The sequence below is a fragment of the Mustelus asterias genome, chromosome 6 (genome assembly GCF_964213995.1).
Source record: "Mustelus asterias chromosome 6, sMusAst1.hap1.1, whole genome shotgun sequence".
NCBI lineage: Eukaryota > Metazoa > Chordata > Chondrichthyes > Carcharhiniformes > Triakidae > Mustelus > Mustelus asterias.
The window spans coordinates 98787880-98806220 of record NC_135806.1 but is presented as its reverse complement, the minus strand read 5'-3'; the positions used below and the strand labels follow the sequence as shown (position 1 = coordinate 98806220).

The window sequence follows — 18341 nt, the reverse complement described above, 5'->3', positions numbered from 1 at the left end:
TATCTGAGAAGTTGCAAATGATGCTGAATGTCGTGCAATGATCAGCAAACATTTCCCCTTCTGACCTTATGATGGAAGGAAGGTCATTGATGAAGCAGCTAAAGATGGTTGGGCCAAGGACCCTACTCTGAGGAACTCCTGCAGTGATCATAGAAATCATAGAAACCCTACAGTGCAGAAGGAGGCCATTCGGCCCATCGAGTCTGCACCGACCACAATCCCACCCAGGCCCCACCCCCACATATTTACCCGCTAATCCCTCTAACCTACACATCTCAGGGGCAATTTTAACCTGGCCAATCAACCTAACCCGCACATCTTTGGACTGTGGGAGGAAACCGGAGCACCCGGAGGAAACCCACGCAAACACGAGGAGAATGTGCAAACTCCACACAGACAGTGACCCGAGCTGGGAATCGAACCCGGGATGTCCAGGAGCTGAGTTGATTGAGCTCCCACAACCACAACCATCGTGCTTTGTACCAGGTATGACTCCAACTAACAGAGGGTTTTCCCCCCTGATTCCCCTTGACTTCAGTTTTGCTAGGGCTCCTTGATGCCAAACTTGGTCATATGCAACCTTGATGCCAAAGGCAATCACTCTCATCTCACTGCTGGAGTTCAGCTCTTTTGTCCATGTTTGAACAAAGGCTGTAATGAGGTCTGTAGCTGAGTGGTCCTGGCAGAACCCAAAAAAGGGTAATTGAGCAGGTTATTGCTAACAATTGTTGTTTGGTTCCATTACTTGACTGATGACCGAGAGTAGACTGATGGGATGATAATTGGCTGGGTTCGATTTGTCCTGCTGTTTTAGGACATATCTGGGTATTACTGTCAGCCAGATGGTAAAACAAACCTCATGACCCCATTAATTTACCCTATACTTAAAGCTATATTCCCACAGCAAAAAAACCTTACTCATTTCATATTTGTGACAGTAGTCCCTTTCCCAAGTAAAACATTTCTTTAACACATTAATCTGCCGCAGAAATTGAGTTATTTAAAATGTGCAGGATGCGAGGAAACCTTCTAGTTGTGGTTTTGCAGCTTCAACCTTCAAGTGATTTAAATGTCTTCCCATCCAAATTGTACTGAATTACAATCTGCATGTCTGGCACAAAGTATATGGTATAACAGGTATAGACGGTGGCACAGTGGTTAGCACTGCTGCCTCACAGCGCCAGGGACCCGAGTTCGATTCCCAGCTTGGGTGACTGTCTGTGCGGAGTCTGCACATTTTCCCCGTGTCTGCTTGGTTTTCCTCCGGGTGCTCTGTTTTCCACCCACAGTCCGAAAGACGGGCTGGTTAGGTGCATTGGCTAAATGCTCCCTCAGTGTACCGAACAGGTGCCAGAGTGTGGTGACGAGGGGATTTTCACAGCAACTTCATTGCAGTGTTAATGTATGCCTACTTGTGACACTAATAAAATAGAGTTAAAGTTAAAATGTAATTATAACCATAGTACAGTACAGTGCCTGATTTATGTATGCCTAAATTAGATAATACTGTGATAGCCTGGAAGTGATCATGCACCTATATTTAGATGTGGAATAACATTCATTTCAAGACTTATCTTGATAAGCATATGAACAAATGGGATATAAGTGGTTGGTCTAGATGGGACAACGTGATCGGCGCAGGCTTGGTGGAGGGCCGAAGGGCCTGTCCCTGTGCTGTCCTGTTCTTTGTTCTGAGATGACAGAATTCATTCCCATGCTTACTGCAGTTCATTGATTAAGATTGTTCACAGATCTATTCACATGTCGGATGACTGATCTACAGATTCTCTAAGGAATCAAACATGTAAGGGTAGTAATTGTAATGGAAATATCTCGATCATTAGATCACTGGCTACATGCTAAAATTATCCACTCTTTTCTTGAGGAGTTGAGGTGATTTTTAATTTCTTCAGTTTATAAATAAATTTCTCCTGTATAGGGTGTAATTGAAAGATTTCTGTCCTCTTATTTAAGAAATGACTTGTTGGTTGAAAAGGGAGTACAAGTAGTTATATTGTTGAAAAGAGCAACATGTTGCCACATTTTTGCATCTTGCACCGATTAGGGCACATTGCAAAACGCAAAACAAAATGTCTACTGTGAGATGTGATTTTGTAATTGGGCAGCACTTGCTGAACAATCTTGAGTGCACCAAAACTACAGAAACAACTAATTTAAGATAATCAGTCAAGCTCATTAAGTGGCTCATTTACGCTTGCTAGAAGTGACATATATTCATACACAGGATCCCATTTGCTTCAAATAAAGGAATATGTTCAAACCTTGTGCCTTTTTTGAATTACCTCGGGAGCATGGGGAGCTTGAAGTTCTCCACTGCTTTCTCCTTGCCCTATCAGAGTCAACTTGACAATCAATCCGCATCCTTTTTCTTGTTGTGTAAACTCTTGTTATCATTTGAAATTTGGCATTCTTATGTTTGTCGTAATGAGCACAAGACAAAAAGCTTCAACAACATATCTGTCTTTTCAGTAATATTCTAATTCTTTTCTACCTAATGGTTGTTAATAATGGTTATATATAAGCTCTTGTTGACCAACACCAGCGTATACCATCATCCAAATGCCCAACTTAAACTCTTCACGTTGCTACTGAACGTTCAAGTGCCAGTGCAGTAACATACTGTTTTCTGAACCAGTATTATTGTTTGGAAGAGAATAGCCAAGCAGATTTTATTTTTAAGACTCTTACTATTTATGCCACTGAGGCACCACAATGGCAGTTGTGTGGAGAGAGGTTCAGCAAGGATTAAAGAGGAATGCCAACAGCAAGCACAGAGGCATGTGTTTGCCTATAAAAAGGCTTAGCTACTGTTTTACACAGATTCATATCCCGTATTATCTTGCTGACTAACATTTTAATCTGATATAAAAAACTAACCAGGTGGCTGATCCTATGTAAGAGAGAAGACAGGTGCAGAAATAAATTATTTTTTAAATTTTCACTTTTTTGAAATGGGTATTACCCCAATTTAGATTATTAATTTTAACGTTAATAGGATATTTTGCCCCCTTGTGGAGACCTGAATACTAGTTTATCCTCACTCAGAAAGGAGCCGCTCAGGTTACACTAACTCATGGTGTAATTAAAATCAGAGAATCTCTACAATGCAGAGGAGGTGCAGCCAGGTAATTGTTAATAACTCCTTTAGAAACCTGACAGATTGGAATTTGTTCCTGTCCCGAATATCGATTGGAGCTATCCCAGCTGAGAAAGTTGTGTATCGGCTAATCACTTTGCCAGTAATCATTTGCTGGGAAATTTACTTGCAGAAAGTGTTAAGGTGTGAACCTCCTGGATTAGCTGTTCAGTACCATTTTAAAAAATTGACACCTTGAAGAGTGGACACAGCACTTTTCAGTGCTGGTTCAAAGTTGTTGGTTGCTTTAATAGACAATAATATAATTGACTGAGCAATTTTCCTATTTTGGAATAGTTCATAATCAAAGATTAATATCTGAAATATCAAATGAACAGAAGAGAGCTCTGATTTCTGATAACTAGGTTCCTGTCCAGTGGGAAACTTGTATCCAGTTGAAGTGAAGTGGCGACTCACTGCATTGTATCCAACTTGATGTCCTGGTGTGGGTTCGTGAGTTGAGCTGCAATTTGTACAAAGGGTCATAGGCCAGAAACTTCCATGGAGACAGCAGCCCAACCCCCTGGCAGAAAGGTTGGTTTGTGAGCCCACCTCTGCAGGACTGGGAAACTTTGACCCAATTTAACAGCTATCACGTTGTTAATTGTCCCAGGTCGTGGCTTCTGCCCCCACCTGGGAGAAAGTCCGGCCTCTGAGAGCTTCTGCTCAATCAGGTGACCACCTGGAGTGGTGGCTATCTCTAGGCTTTCAACCAGTCCACCATGAAAATTATTACTGCAGGCTGGACCCCAGATAAGTGGGGCCAGTCAGGAAGGCTCGGGTGAGGGGGTGTGAGGGCCAGTGATCGAGAGGCCGCCAGGATTTACTTTGCAGTCTCACAACATGGCCTGCCTGCCTCCAGCCTTCTGCCATTTATGAAGTACGGGTGATGACGGGCATAGGTCTTTGTAGTCATCAGCTGCCTCAATTGGCCCCAGGATGGGTGGGTTGCTCAACACCTACCCTGTTGCTGGTAAAATACCAGTGGAGGCAGATAGGTTGGGTATGGAGGAGTGGGGAGGCACAGTTACTGTAAAATTCTGGCCTTAGTTACCAAACAATCCAGAGCACGATCTGAATGTAAAAGAACCAGTGATAAAATAACTTGTATGTATTGAAATTTTGGGGGAGTTTTCACATGGATTAGTGTAATAGTATGCACACCTGTGATGACAGAAACTCCATCTTTTAGTTGCTGGTTCTCCCCGCCTTGGAACAAAGAACGACATCATGGCTCATGTGATAATCAATGCCAACGATGATGCATTTGGGACCCTACAGCTTTCTACTTCTGCTGTGCGGGTTTCTGAAGATTATGTTGGACCGATAATCAATGTGACCAGAACTGGAGGCATATTTGCAGATGTTTCAGTAAAATTCCAAGCTTTGTCAATGACTGCAAGAGTTGGTAAGAGACATTTACGCCTACTAATACAATACTTAGAGTTGGAGTCTTTTTCTGTACCTTTTTTTTTTCTTCATTAGATGTGGTCGTCACTGGCTGGGCCAACATTTATTGCCCATTCCCAATTGCCTTTCAACTTTCAGAGGGCATTTCAGAGCCAATCACATTGGTTGATTTGCAATTGTTGGTAATATGATTTGAGTTGTGCTGTGAGTCAGAGTAAAGAAAATCAAACATTGCTTGCTTGGAAATGGTAAGAGATCACTTTGTGGTTGGAATTCTCCACCCATGATTACCAGTTGGAGCTGCCCCGTCCTCACTCTAGCTTTTTATATGCCCCTTTCTTTGGCACCGCCATTGGCAGCAGACCCTTTGGGTTTTTGGGTGTTCTCATGGGAATTCACATTATTCATAAAGTCCCCTCCACCTCTCCCACTTCCTTCAGAGACATCCTCCAAACCTATCTCTTAAAACTAAGGTTCCGTGCTTGTTTTCCAAATGTCTATTTGTGCTTTGAAATTTTTTTAACATTATAGATGCAATCTGAATGCAAATTGCTTTTCTCAAGAAATGGAGGTTAGGGGATGAGATTGGAGGCCAGTGAGGGGAAAGTGAGAAATTATAATGAGGGTCAAACTGATCTACTGCAGCCAGTTTTAGAGCAGAATTGATGACATGCACATTCCTTTGATTTTGGTTGGGAAAGTATATTGCAAGGTGTACAGAGACTGAGAGGTGAAGGCAAATGATCAGAAAAAGAAAAATGAATGCAAATCATGAAATATAATAAAATGGGAAATACTGAAGACAAACAAATTGTTAAAGTGGTGTGTTCTGTATTCATGTCTGTCTGTAATTGGGACAAGGACCCTTTAAGAGTTGAATCAGATGACATACTACTAACATCATCAGCAGTTTGGCTGGGTTTATGGTCTGTCTGATCTAAAGGCACATGGTGGCACAGTGATCAGCACTGCTGCCTCACAAACCAGGACCCGGGTTTGATTCCTGGCGAAGTCTGCATGTTCTCCCCAGGCATGCATACATGGGTTTCCTCCGGGTGCTCTGGTTTCCTCTCACAGTCCAAAGGACATGCTGGTTAGGTGCATTGGCCATGTTGAATTCCCCCTCAGTATACCCGATCAGGTGCCAGAGTGTGGCGACTAGGGGATTTTCACAGTAACTTAATTGCAATGTTAATGTAAGCCTACATGTGACACCTATAAATAAATAAAAATTAAAAATAAAGGCTTCTAAAAGCAACACCTTCCCCAATAAAAACTGGTGCATGTTTCATACTTTTGTGGTCTGCAGCTTTTCTTTTAAAATACCACACTTGTGGCCCAGTAATAACTGAAATTGTGCAAACACAGCAATTTTGGGAAATGTTGAACACACAAAACTGCCACTGAGAGAGAATGAACTATGTACATGCATTGTCCCTTGAGAAGTATAGTTGCACCTTTTTAAGACCTAATTTATCAGAGAAAACTGTTGAGAGAACTTTTTTTGTATTACTTTTGTAGGTGAAGATTACAGTATAGCGTCTTCTGATGTTATCTTACTGGAAGGAGAAACAAGCAAAGCTGTGCCAATTTACCTCCTTAATGATATAATTCCGGAACTTGAAGAATCATTTCGTATTGAACTTGTTAATAAGACCACTGGGGGAGCTGTGCTTGGAGCTGTTACAGAGGCAACCATTACGATTGAGGCTTCGGATGACCCTTATGGAACTTTTGGTAAAATCAAAAGTTTAGTTGTTGAAACACATGATTACAACCAGATAATTTACCTACCTTTAGACAATAATTAGGATTAGATTGAGTAACAGAGTTGCAATGATGGGTCAACAAGGCTTTGTTCATGAATGGAATTAAAAGAATGAATATCCAGATATATGGTTATGCTACGGTACGGGTATGCTGCTCATGAAGATTTTCCAGTTTTAGCATGTTTTCTTAAAGTTGGCTCTTAAACCTGTAACTTAATCCCATCTATTCTGCAGTGCGTCACATCAATATAAATTTATATTCTTGAAATCCTGTCTTAGCCCATATTGTTCATACATCAGGCTTTACATCTAGACCCCATCAAAGTGTGTTAAATGTGTAAAAGGCTGCTTCCGAGCAGAAAGTAAGACTGTTAACAATTAAGCCAAACATCATTAAGGGATAATGTTCCCCCTCAACCAGTACCAATGATGGTGATTGCCAGAAAGCCAGCTAGTCCAGACTGAGTTGGTAGCTGAAGTGTTGTTATTTTTGATTCATTCATGGGACATGGGCGTCGCTGGCTGGCCGGCCAGCATTTATTGTCCATCCCTAGCTGCCCATGAGAAAGTGGTGGTGAGCTGTCTTCTTGAAACGCTGCAGTCCACATGCTGTTATTGATGTCTGAAAACATCAGAGTCGAAACACACAGAAGCTTTCAGGTGTGCTGAATGCATGAAACTGCAGTGATACGTTCCACATTGTATGGGTTACATTGTAGGGACACCCCCCCCCCCAGAGGCATCAAAACTTCAGATTGTTAGTGGTATGCCCATTGTATCTGTGTTGATCACGTGGTGAGATTTCAGAAGATGCCATCAGCCAGCCTAGCTGACAGGTGGGACAGTCTGAAAGACATGCTGGTTAAGAGTATTGGCAATGCTAAATTCTCCCTCAGTGTGCCCAAACAGGCGCCGGAGTGTGGCGCAGTAATTTCATTGCGATGTTAATGTAAGCCTACTCGGGACACCAATGAATAAACTTTATGTGAGCTCCGACCTTGTGTGAGCAGAAGCCCTCACCTGCTATTTTCTAAAAGACCCAACTGCTGCTTGTCCTGGCTGTTTGAATAAACCCTCATTAATTTTTTTTCATGAAGTGCCTGTTTTTTATTTGATCAGTGCATTTGTGACCTAAGTCAGTTCCATTGTAAAAATGGCAGTCACTTGGGATCCACTGTTTTCTGACAATATGTTGAACGGGTCCAAGGCCCAATTACTGGTGAGACTTGGGCCACCAGTACTGGTACATGTATCCAGCATGCTGCTTATTTTAGGCTCATTAGTAGGCCCAAATTATTCAACATCTCATTTGAAATGCAGCACATTGAATAGTACAGCAATCTCTTGATGAAGTATCAGGCTAGATACATGGTGGCACAGTGGTTAGCACTGCTGCCTCACAGTGCCAGGGAGCCGGGTTCAATTCCAACCTTGGGTGACTGGCTGTGTGAAGTTTGCACAGTCTCCCCGTGTCTGCATGGGCTTTCCCTCAGGTGCTATGGTTTCTTCCCACAATCCAAAGATGTGCAGGTTAGGTGGATTAGCCATGCTAAATTGCCCCTTGGTGTCAGGGGATTAGAAGGGTAAATATGTGGGGTTATGGGAATAGGGCTTGGGTGGGATTGTGGTCAGTGCGGACTCGATGGGCCGAATGCCCACCTTCTGCAACTGTAGGGATTCTATGATTCTAGATTGTATGCTCAGTTCTTGGAATGGGGATTTGAACATATGACCTACCGACTCAGAAGTCAGAGTGCAAACAACACTGCCAGTCTGGTGGATTATATGGATCACTTTCCCAGAAAACTCAATCAGATTATTGAGGCAGGATCCACGTGTCCCAAAGGTTAATAACTGTCAAACTCCCTGAATGATTGCAAATTGCAATTCATATGATACTGTCCAACGCCTTGAACTTATTTATATTGTGTTAATTTAAGTAATTGGTTTGGAATCTGAAGATTGAGTTAACCCTAATGGCTTATTTTTTGTTGTAGTTTTTGAAAGGACAGAATTTATTGTTGAAGAGCCAGAATCTAAAACTGCGAAGATAAATCTGCCAATTGTTCGAAATGCTGGAACACTTGGTGCAGTCACAGTCCATTGGATTGCCACAATGAACGAACAGCAAATTACCAGTGATCTTAAGGTGGCTTTGGGTGAGGTGACTTTTACTCCAGGACAATCTATTCAAACTTTGCAGTTGGAACTCTTAGCAGATGATTTCCCTGAAATTGAAGAGGTAAAGACAAAATTATTTTAAATAGATGAATACTTCTCGTAAAGTGTTGCGGTATAGCTTAGCCTGTACATATTTCTTTCAGAATAGCGCAATTGGAGAGTGTACACAGCTCAATCGCTTAATCACACTGCTTGCCTATGTTCTTAAATATATTTATTAATATCAATTAGTCACAAAAAGCATCAAATCCAGCAAAGGTAAATATGAATAAACCAAGCTAACTACTGGAGGCCATCGCCTCACGTGATCTTGCTGGTCCTGTTGCACCAGTGAAATCAGCCTCACAGAGGTTGGGGGTGGCGATTGGCCGGGGAAGTGGGGGGGCAATCACTTTCTTTTGCAGTTTTGTCACAACATTTTTCAAAAGATATTGAGAAATTAGGAAAGATTTCATGCTTTAGTGAATTAAGTTATGGGCCGTGATCTTTCCGGCTAGCTATGCCAGTCGAACGGTGTGATGAGCTGATAAGACAGGACGAGAGGCAAAAAATCGGGTTTGCATCCAGTTTCTCGCCTCACGTGATCTTGCTGGTCCTGTTGCACCAGTGAAATCAGCCTCACAGAGGTTGGGGGTGGCGATTGGCCGGGGAAGTGGGGGGGGGCAATCAGCCAGCGCGACGATGGGGGGGAGGCGATTTTCGTGCGGGCGATGGGGTGTGGGGTTTGGTGGAACTAACAGATCTCCTAGTATACTGTGTACACTCCGACCATATTGAGAAATGTAGGATTATCTTGGGGGCTTGTCAGGGTAGATGCTGAGAGGTTGCTCCCCCTTGTGGGAGAATCTAGGACCAGAGGGCATAATATCTGAGCATTTAAAACAGATATGAGGAGGAATTTCTTCCCTCAGAATAGGGGGATGTGGAATTCTTTACCGCAGAGGGCTGTAGAGGCTGGATTGTTAAGAATGTTTAAGACGGAAATAGACAGATTTTTAATCAGTAAATGAAGCAAAATTATGGAAATAAGACAGGAAAGTGGAGTTGAGGATTATTGCATCAGATCAGTCATGATCTCCTTGAACGGCGGAGCAGACTTGATGGGTTGAATGGCCTACTTCTGCTCTTGCTTCTTATGGTCTTATAGACTTGTGTTGCGAAACATGATTTCCCTTTCATCAATCCACGTTGCCTATCTCCAATCATATCATTATTTTCCAAGTCTCCAGTTATCACATCCTTTATAATAGCTTCTAATGTTTTCCCTACTACAGGTAGGGAAGTAACAGGTCTGTAGTTCTCCATTTTCCCTCTCTCTCCCTTCATTAAATATTTAGGTTACATTTGCTACTTTTTAGTCGGCAGGTAGTTTTCCCGAAACTGTAGAAATTTGAAAGTTAATCGCCAATGCAGCCCTTAACTCCATAACCTCCTCCTTCAGCACTCTCTGATGTAGCTCAACGGGTCCAGGAGATTTATCAACCTTCAATCCAGTTAATCTTTCAAATACTACCTCTTTACGTCTGGACGGCACGGTAGCACAGTGGTTAGCACTGCTGCTTCACAGCTCCAGGGCCCTGGGTTCGATTCCCGGCTTGGGTCACTGCGTGGAATTTGCACATTCTCCTCGTGTCTGCGTGGGTTTCCTCCGGGTGCTCCGGTTTCCTCCCACAGTCCAAAGATGTGCGGGTTAAGTTGATTGGCAATGTTAAATTACCCCTTAGTGTCCTGAGATGCGTAGATTAGAGGGATTAGCGGGTAAATGTGTAGGGATATGGGGGGTAGGGCCTGTGTGGGATTGTGGTCGGTGCAGACTCGATGGGCCGAATGGCCTCCTTCTGCACTGTAGGGTTTCTATGATTAATATTAATTTATTTCAGTGCCTCAATTTCACAAGTCCCTTGGTTGCCTAGCATTTCTGAGATATTTTCTATATCTTCCATGAAGTGAAGATGCCGGTCTTGGGCTGGGGTGGACAAGGTGAGAGGTCACACGACACCAGGTTATAGTCCAGCAGGTGTATTTAAAATCACAAGCTTTGAGAAGGAAGGAAGGAAGCAGTGCTCCAAAAGCTTGTGATTTCAAATAAAGCTGTTGGACTATAACCTGGTGTCACGTGACCTCTCATTCTTCCATGAAGATAGTTGCAAAATCATTTTTTAGTTCCTGAGCCATTTTCCTGCTCTTCGCTATAAGTTCTCCTGTCTTCACCTGTGATCGGCCCACACTATTCCCAGCTAATCATTTCTTTTTCACATACCTAAAGAAGCTTTGCAGAATGTCTTTATGTTTCCCGCTAGCTTGCATTCCATATTCCTTCTTCTCTCTTTTAATCAGTTCGTTGGTCATCCTTTGCTGGATTTTAAATTGCTCCAAATCCTCAGGCTTATTACTTTTTCAGGCATTTTTACAAGTCACTTCCTTTGATGTGATGCAATCTTTAGTTAGCCACAGTTGATTCACCTTTCCCATCACATGTTTCTGTCTTAGAGGAACGTATGGCTGTGTAGACCATGCATTTTTCCTTTAAATGCTAGCCATTGCCTGTCTACTAACAAATCTTTCAGTATATTTTTCCAATTCACCATTGCCAATTTGCCCTTCATGCCTTCATAGTTTCCCTTGCTCAGATTTAAGATCCCAGTTTCAGAATGAAACTTAATGTTAAATTCTATCATATTATGGCCACATTCTATCATATTATGGTCACCATCTTCAGCTGTTTCATCGATGAACTTCACTCCATCATGAGGTCAGGAGTGGGGATGTTCATAGATCATTGCACAGTAGTTAACACCATTTGTGACTTCTCTGATACTAAAGCAGTCCATATCTATATGAAGCAAGCCCTAGACAATATTCAGGCTTGGACTGATAAGTGGCAAGTTCAATTCATGACACACAAGTGGACGTGGAGAGGATGTTTCCACTAGTAGGAAAAACTAGAACCAGATGGCACAACCTCAGGCGAAAGGGCCGATCCTTTAAATGATCCTTAAATCCTTTAAAAAGAGATGAGGAGGAATTTCTTCAGCCAGAGAGTGGTGAATCTGTGGAACTCTTTGTCACAGAAGGCTGTTGAAGTCCAGTCATTGAGTGTCTTTAAGACAGAGATAGATAGGTTCTTGATTAATAAGGGGATCAGGGGTTATGGGGAAAAGGCAGGAGAATGGGGATGAACATAGAACATAGAAAGCCACAGCACAAACAGGCCCTTCGGCCCACAAGTTGCGCTGATCATATCCCTACCTCTAGGCCTATCTATGAGAAAAATATCAGCCATGATTAAATGGCGGAGCAGATTCGATAGGCCGAGTGGCCTAATTCTGCTCCTATGTCTTATGGTCTAAGTGCCAGGCAATGACCATCTCCAACAAGAGAGAATCTAACCATCCCTCCTTGACATTCAGTGCCATCACCATCTCTGAATCCCTCACTATCAACATCCTTGCGGGGGGTTACCATTGATCAGAAACTGAAGTGGACCACTGTTTAAGTACTCTGGCTACAAGAGCAAGTCAGAGGCTAGGAATTCTGTACAGAGTAACTTAGCTCATGTTTCTCCGAAGCCTGTCCAGCATCTACAAGGCACAATTCAAGACTGTAATCAAATATGCTGCTTGCCTGGTGAGTGCAGTTCTATGGACCCTCCAAGCTAGATGTAAAAGTGCTCCTCTGGCCCCACTAGGAAAATCACTGCATTCATTACGTCTGTCAATCTTTGCTCCCTTGTTGCTGTTGTGCATCATTTTCCTTTTCTTTCTGATGGATAGGAGGCCAATGATATTTAAATGAGGATGATGGCAAGTCAAAACTCTACCCAGTTGGTTTTCAATGGGTATTGCTAAAAGAAGCCATTTATTCAAAACAGACTTGTCCTAAAGACACAAAAATATATAATGCAGACAGCATTTCGCAAGTCAGAGCTCTACATCTTTCACATAGCCCGGTAATGGCGTTTTATGGTACAAGTGACTCATTGTAGGTTAAACATGAAGGGGTATAAAAATGCTTATTTTTCAGCCGGAACTATAGGAAAAGTATTTTCTCCAAATAGGAATTTCTAGAAAATAAGGGCTAAATTTTTCACCTGGAATTATGGAAAATGTAACTTTGGGTTGATTTTAATATGGCTAGTATGCTAATTTTAAAGTGATTTCTTCCCAAAATAGGTCATACAAGTGACGCTTACCCATTCCACGTATGGAAGCTCCATTGGGAGGGACAATGTGGCGAATATTATTGTTCCAGCAAATGACAACCCACACGGTACTGTCCATTTCACACAAATGGTGTACAGAGTTCAGGAACCACTGGAAGGAAATTCCATAACAAATATCACAGTGAAAAGAAGGTGTGCTACATGCTGTGAGAGTTTACCAATTCAATCCATCTTTTTGTGACATTCAGGTCATAACATAATGGACAGTATTTTGTGAAAAGAATAACACTGAGGTCAAACAATGCTCACTATTATAATGGAAAATCTGCAGGAAATCTGGATTTCCAGGTTTAACTATCGTTCAAGGTGTATTATGGAGTTAGCCTAGACCTGACATCATGATGATGTCAGGCTCCACATTTAAGCTGATGATGCCTAACTTAATATCATTGCTTTTGACCTCTTTGCTGCCCCTGAGTTGTCAGACTTGTTACCTGAAGGTGGATTGGCAATGCTAAATTGCCCCTTAGTGTCCCAGGATGTGTGGGTTGGGGAGATTAGAAGAGTAAATGTGTGGGGTTACGGGGATAGGGCCGGGGATGGACCTGGGTACGATGCTCTTTCAGAGAGTCAGTGCAGACTCGATGGACCGAATGGCCTCCTTCTGTACTGTAGGGAATAAAAAGAAGCGCACTGCTTGGTGACCTGTAATTTCCTCCAATTAAACATTGGCATGACCAAAGACGTTGCCTGTCAGGAACTCTGGCTTTTTTTGCATGCCCTGCTCCCTTTGTACCTCTATAAGCAACTGTACCTTCTGCCATCTGGATCTCGAGGTCTGAAATTCACCCCTTAAGTTTCTCTGCCTTCCAACTTACTCTCTTCCTTTAAGACACTCGTTAAACCTACCTATCTGACCAAGTTGATAGCCATCTTCAAAATGTATACTCTTGGCTTGTTAATTTTCATCTAATTATGCTCAAGTGAAGTTCCTGATAATTTTCCTGCATTGTAGTGATTTATAAAAGCCAGTCTTATTGATGGCCAGTTGCGTTAATTAAGTCTGCATGACAGATGAGTCTGTAATGCTGAAGTTCATCCAGACTTTTAAAATTAATTTAGAGATACATTTTGTTGACATTGGCTCATGCTTTAACTGAATACTGAGTTCCAAGCACTATGACAGTAACCTGCTTAGAACTAGAAATGCAGTATGTTAAGGTGGGGCTTATACATATTTTCTAATAAAGCAATTAATTGTGCTTGCTTTCTAATGTAGCGGAGGCCATTTTGGGAAATTGCAAATATTTTACAGCACCTCCAACATTGATTTTGTGAACCTATTGATAGAAGAGGGACAGGACATCTTCTCTTATTATCAACCCGCAGTCCCTGGAATTGCAAATGGCCAACCTGTTATTCAGGAGAATGTTTCTCTGGAGAGGGATGCTTTACGTGCCTGTGCAGCTCTTTGCCTCAAGGAAGAAGCTTGTTTAGCCTTCTCGTTTGCAAATATCTCTGGGATGTCCAAGTGCTCCTGGGTAGCTTCATTGTCTACCGTACTGAGCAACAGCACAGAATTCACAACCTATCTCAAAAATAGCTCAAGTGTGTCCGCTCTTCTGAGTACCCAGGCAACAGCCGGTAGTGATTATGAGCCAGTCACTGGATTCTGGACAATCATGTATGAAGGCAATGAGTTTGCAAATCTCTCCGTTTCAATCCGAACTGACAGTGCACCAGAACGTGACGAAGGATTTGCCATTTTGCTTGTAAGCGTGGAACTGGTGAATGAAATGGTTACTCCAGCAAATCAACCTACAATTGGCCACCCGAATACCTCCACTGTTGTGATAGTAATGAACGGAGATGCATTTGGGACCTTTTTGATTTACAGTACAAATCCTATTGCCACAGATGAAGGGCATTATCTTGAAGTGACAGAAGAAAGTCAGGCAACTATACAACTGGTCATAGATAGGCGTGGTGGAAGTCTTGGTGAGGTAACTGTGGAGTGGAGCGTGGTTGATGGCACAGCTACAAAGAATGTTGATTTCATTGGTGATGGTGAAATTTTAACATTTGCAGAAGGTAGGACAGTTATGTATATGTGAATTAATAATTCTTTTTCTGATTTCACTGCTTTACCTTGAATACACGAAGGGCTACACATAACATGAAATACATTTTTGGTATGTTGCATTACAAGATGAGAACTTAATGACATTTTAGCTTTCTCTCTTAGTACTCCGTTTCCTTTTTTCCCTCATCTTAGACTTGACATCCATCAGATAGTACGGCTGGAGTATTTGTATGGAATGTAGAGCACAGAAACAGGTCATTCAACCGAGCAGGTCAATGCCTGTGTTGATGCTCCACACAAATGTCCTCCTGCCTCACTTTGTCTCAACCTATCGACTACAGGGTATTTCTTTCACCCTCATGCCCTTATCCTGTTCCCTTTTAAATGCATCTGTCAAGGTCGATATCAGACAGCTTTTTCACACCAGCTTCCTTAAAAATTAGTTAACAGTAACTAGGAATGGTAGGCCTGACATACGATGAACGTCTGAGGATCGTGGGATTATATTCATTGGAGTTTAGGAGGTTGAGGGGAGATCTAATAGAAACTTACAAGATAATGAACGGCTTAGATAGGATGGACGCAGGGAAGTTGTTTCCATTAGCAGGGGAGACTAGGACGCGGGGGCACAGCCTTAGAATAAAAGGGAGTCACTTTAGAACAGAGATGAGGAGAAATTTCTTCAGCCAGAGAGTGGTAGGTCTGTGGAATTCATTGCCACAGAGGGCTGTGGAGGCCGAGACGTTGAGCGTCTTCAAGACAGAAATTGATAAATTCTTGATTTCTCGAGGAATTAAGGGCTATGGGGAGAGAGCGGGTAAATGGAGTTGAAATCAACCATGATTGAATGGTGGAGTGGGCTCGATGGGCCGAATGGCCTTACTTCCGCTCCTATGTCTTATGGTCTTATGGTAACTGATTTTCATTGGATATTGAAGTATGCACAATCGTTTCAATTCTGCTTTGATTATTCTAATACATGTTGAACAAAAAAAGGATTCTGATTTTCACAGATGTCTGGTGCTTTAAAAGTCCCTTCTTTTGGGTGGGACGTTGCCACAATCGTTAACACTGCTGCTTCACAGCTCCAGGGACCTGGGTTCAATTCTGGCCTCAGATGACTGTCTATGTGGAGTTTGCACATTCTCCCCGTGTTTGCACGAGTTCCCTCCCACACTCCAAAGATGTGTGGGTGAGGTTAATTGGCCATTCTAAATTGACCCTTAGTGTCAATAGGATTAGTGGGGTTACGGGGATAGGGCCTGGGTGGGATTGTTGTCGGTGCAGGCTCAATGGGCTAAATGGCCTCCTTCTGCACTGTAGGGATTCTATGATTCTATTCTATGATTAATATCTAGAAAGAAAATTGTCAAAGCAGTTTTGGATGGTATTTTAAACAGAAAATGCAGATAAATAAGTCAAGTAAGCTAAAAGCTAAATCTTTATCTTTTTTTTACATGCAGGTGAGAATAGGAGAATCATTACATTAATAATTGTGGATGATGAAGAGCCAGAAGGCAATGAAACCATTCTAGTCCGCCTGACTCACACTGAGGGTGGCAGTCGCATTCTGCCCAGCTCTGACACTGTCACTGTGCTCATTCTAGCCAATGATAATGTTGCAGGAGTAACTAATTTTCAGGCATCCTCCTGGGCTGTCATTGGATGTGAAGGTTGGTTTCCGTGTATAATGACAGCAGTTCTAATAATCGTCATCGATTTCTGCGGTGCCACAATCTTTCGAAGCCTTGCATTACTATTTTGACCAGGGCAGATACCTTTCCTTCGATTCTTATTTTGCAAAAATGGAAGTAGGAGGATAGAATAATAACCGACATTCTAGATGTACGTGAAATTGAAAAATAATTTTAGTGGATTTTGTGACAGGTAGTTTTTATTTTATCCTCCTGGTACTCTAATTAGGTACATTTTAATCGACAGTGCTATCCAAAGTTTTGAACATCATCTTCATGGTTTTACACGCCCCAGTATAGCTCACAAATAATGAACAAAATAAAAAAGACTGAATCCAGGATAAACCTTAAATTAACGATGAACTCAGACCAAAATATAGTTGAAAGCAATCCAAAGTCTGACTGTTTCTAAACCTACTTTGGACTGGCTGCTCTATACAATCATCGCCAACGAACAGGATATCTCTTGCTTCATGGCCAGTTGGAGACTGGAAAATGAAGAGTTATTTAGTGTCTGTTTGGTTTCATAGAATTTTGACAGGATTAAGTTATTTTCTTAAGGACTAATCCACGACTTGCTTCCTTCTAGGATTCTAGTCCAGGGGGTTATACCTGGTCCTGTCAAGAGATTATTATAAATCATGTTTGACAAATCTATTTTCAGTGCATCAGCAGGGTTGTTGAACATTGGTACTTTTATTGATTATGTACATGAGTTGTTGCTCACGACCTCTTGGGAACAGTATGCTGGTGATCACTGGTGATCCTTTACATGATTTATAATATGTAGCAATATTGTTGGGCCATCTGTAATTGTCATTTTTCCATAAGCATCATTATAATTATCTCCACCTGCCAACTGTTAAAGAGTGGAAAATGATGATTTTAGTTGTTGTGCAACAAATTGAATGGAACATTTTACAACCCCTCACCCAATATTAATACTTCTGTAAAAATGATCAAATTGTTACAGATGGGTCTTGATGGAAACTACTGTCTTCAGTTTAGCTGTTTAAAGGTGTCATTGATGTGGTTTGTGCTGAAATTTTTATGATGGAGTGTCTTTGCATTAATGTTTTTGGAAAGTCTGTCACAACTGCAGCCGAAGTACAGCTCCGACCATTAAAAACTATCAATTTTGGTAAGAAGGGATACAACTCTTGATAATGCATTGGCTTTTAAATAATTGTAAATGGAGTGTAAATTGCAATAGTTGTTTTGTTCAAATGAGATTTATATAAGCTTCAGTTATATTTGATTTGGCCTCAAATAAGCATACTATAACTTGGGAGAGGGTTTGGTACCATTATGTTTGTTACTGTGATAGAAATGTAGAGGCTTGGACTAATCTGGAGAACTCCAGCATCATAGATGCCAGTCTTCAGCCAACTCAATTCACTGCACTTGATATCAAGAAACAGCTGAAAACGCTGGATACTGCAAAGGCTTTGGGCCCTGACAATATTTCCAACAATAGTACTGAAGGCTTGTGCTCCAGAACTTGCTGTGCCCTAGCCGAGCAGTTCCAGAACAGTTACAACACTGACGTCTATACAACAATGTGGAAAATTGCCCAGGTATGTCATCTGCAAAAAACAGGACAAATCTAACCCAGCCAATTACAATCCCATCTATTTGCTCTCAATCATCAGTAAAGCAATGGAAGAGGTCATCAAAAGCACAATCAAGTGGCACTCGCTTAGTAATAACCTGTTCAATGATGCTCAGTTTGGGTTCTGCCACTCAGATCCTGACCTCATTACAGTCTTGCTTCAAATATAGAAAAAAGAGCTTAAGTCCAGAGGTGAGATGAGAGAGACTGTCCTTGACAGCAAGGCTGCATTTGACTGAGTGTGCCACCAAGGATTCCGAGCAAAATGGAGTC

The 18341-nt window shown here is 41.9% G+C and overlaps 1 protein-coding gene across 1 annotated transcript in view; it reads left to right on the top strand.

Moving 5' to 3' along the window:
• The window catches only part of adgrv1 (adhesion G protein-coupled receptor V1), a 504809-nt gene that overhangs the window by 110540 nt on the left and 375928 nt on the right, over positions 1–18341 (top strand). Inside the window, exons 28-33 of the mRNA XM_078213879.1 lie at positions 4350–4565; positions 6089–6304; positions 8334–8578; positions 12690–12871; positions 13959–14770; positions 16226–16435. Coding sequence (XP_078070005.1) covers positions 4350–4565; positions 6089–6304; positions 8334–8578; positions 12690–12871; positions 13959–14770; positions 16226–16435 — 1881 coding nt within the window. The remainder of the gene's footprint in view (positions 1–4349; positions 4566–6088; positions 6305–8333; positions 8579–12689; positions 12872–13958; positions 14771–16225; positions 16436–18341) is intronic.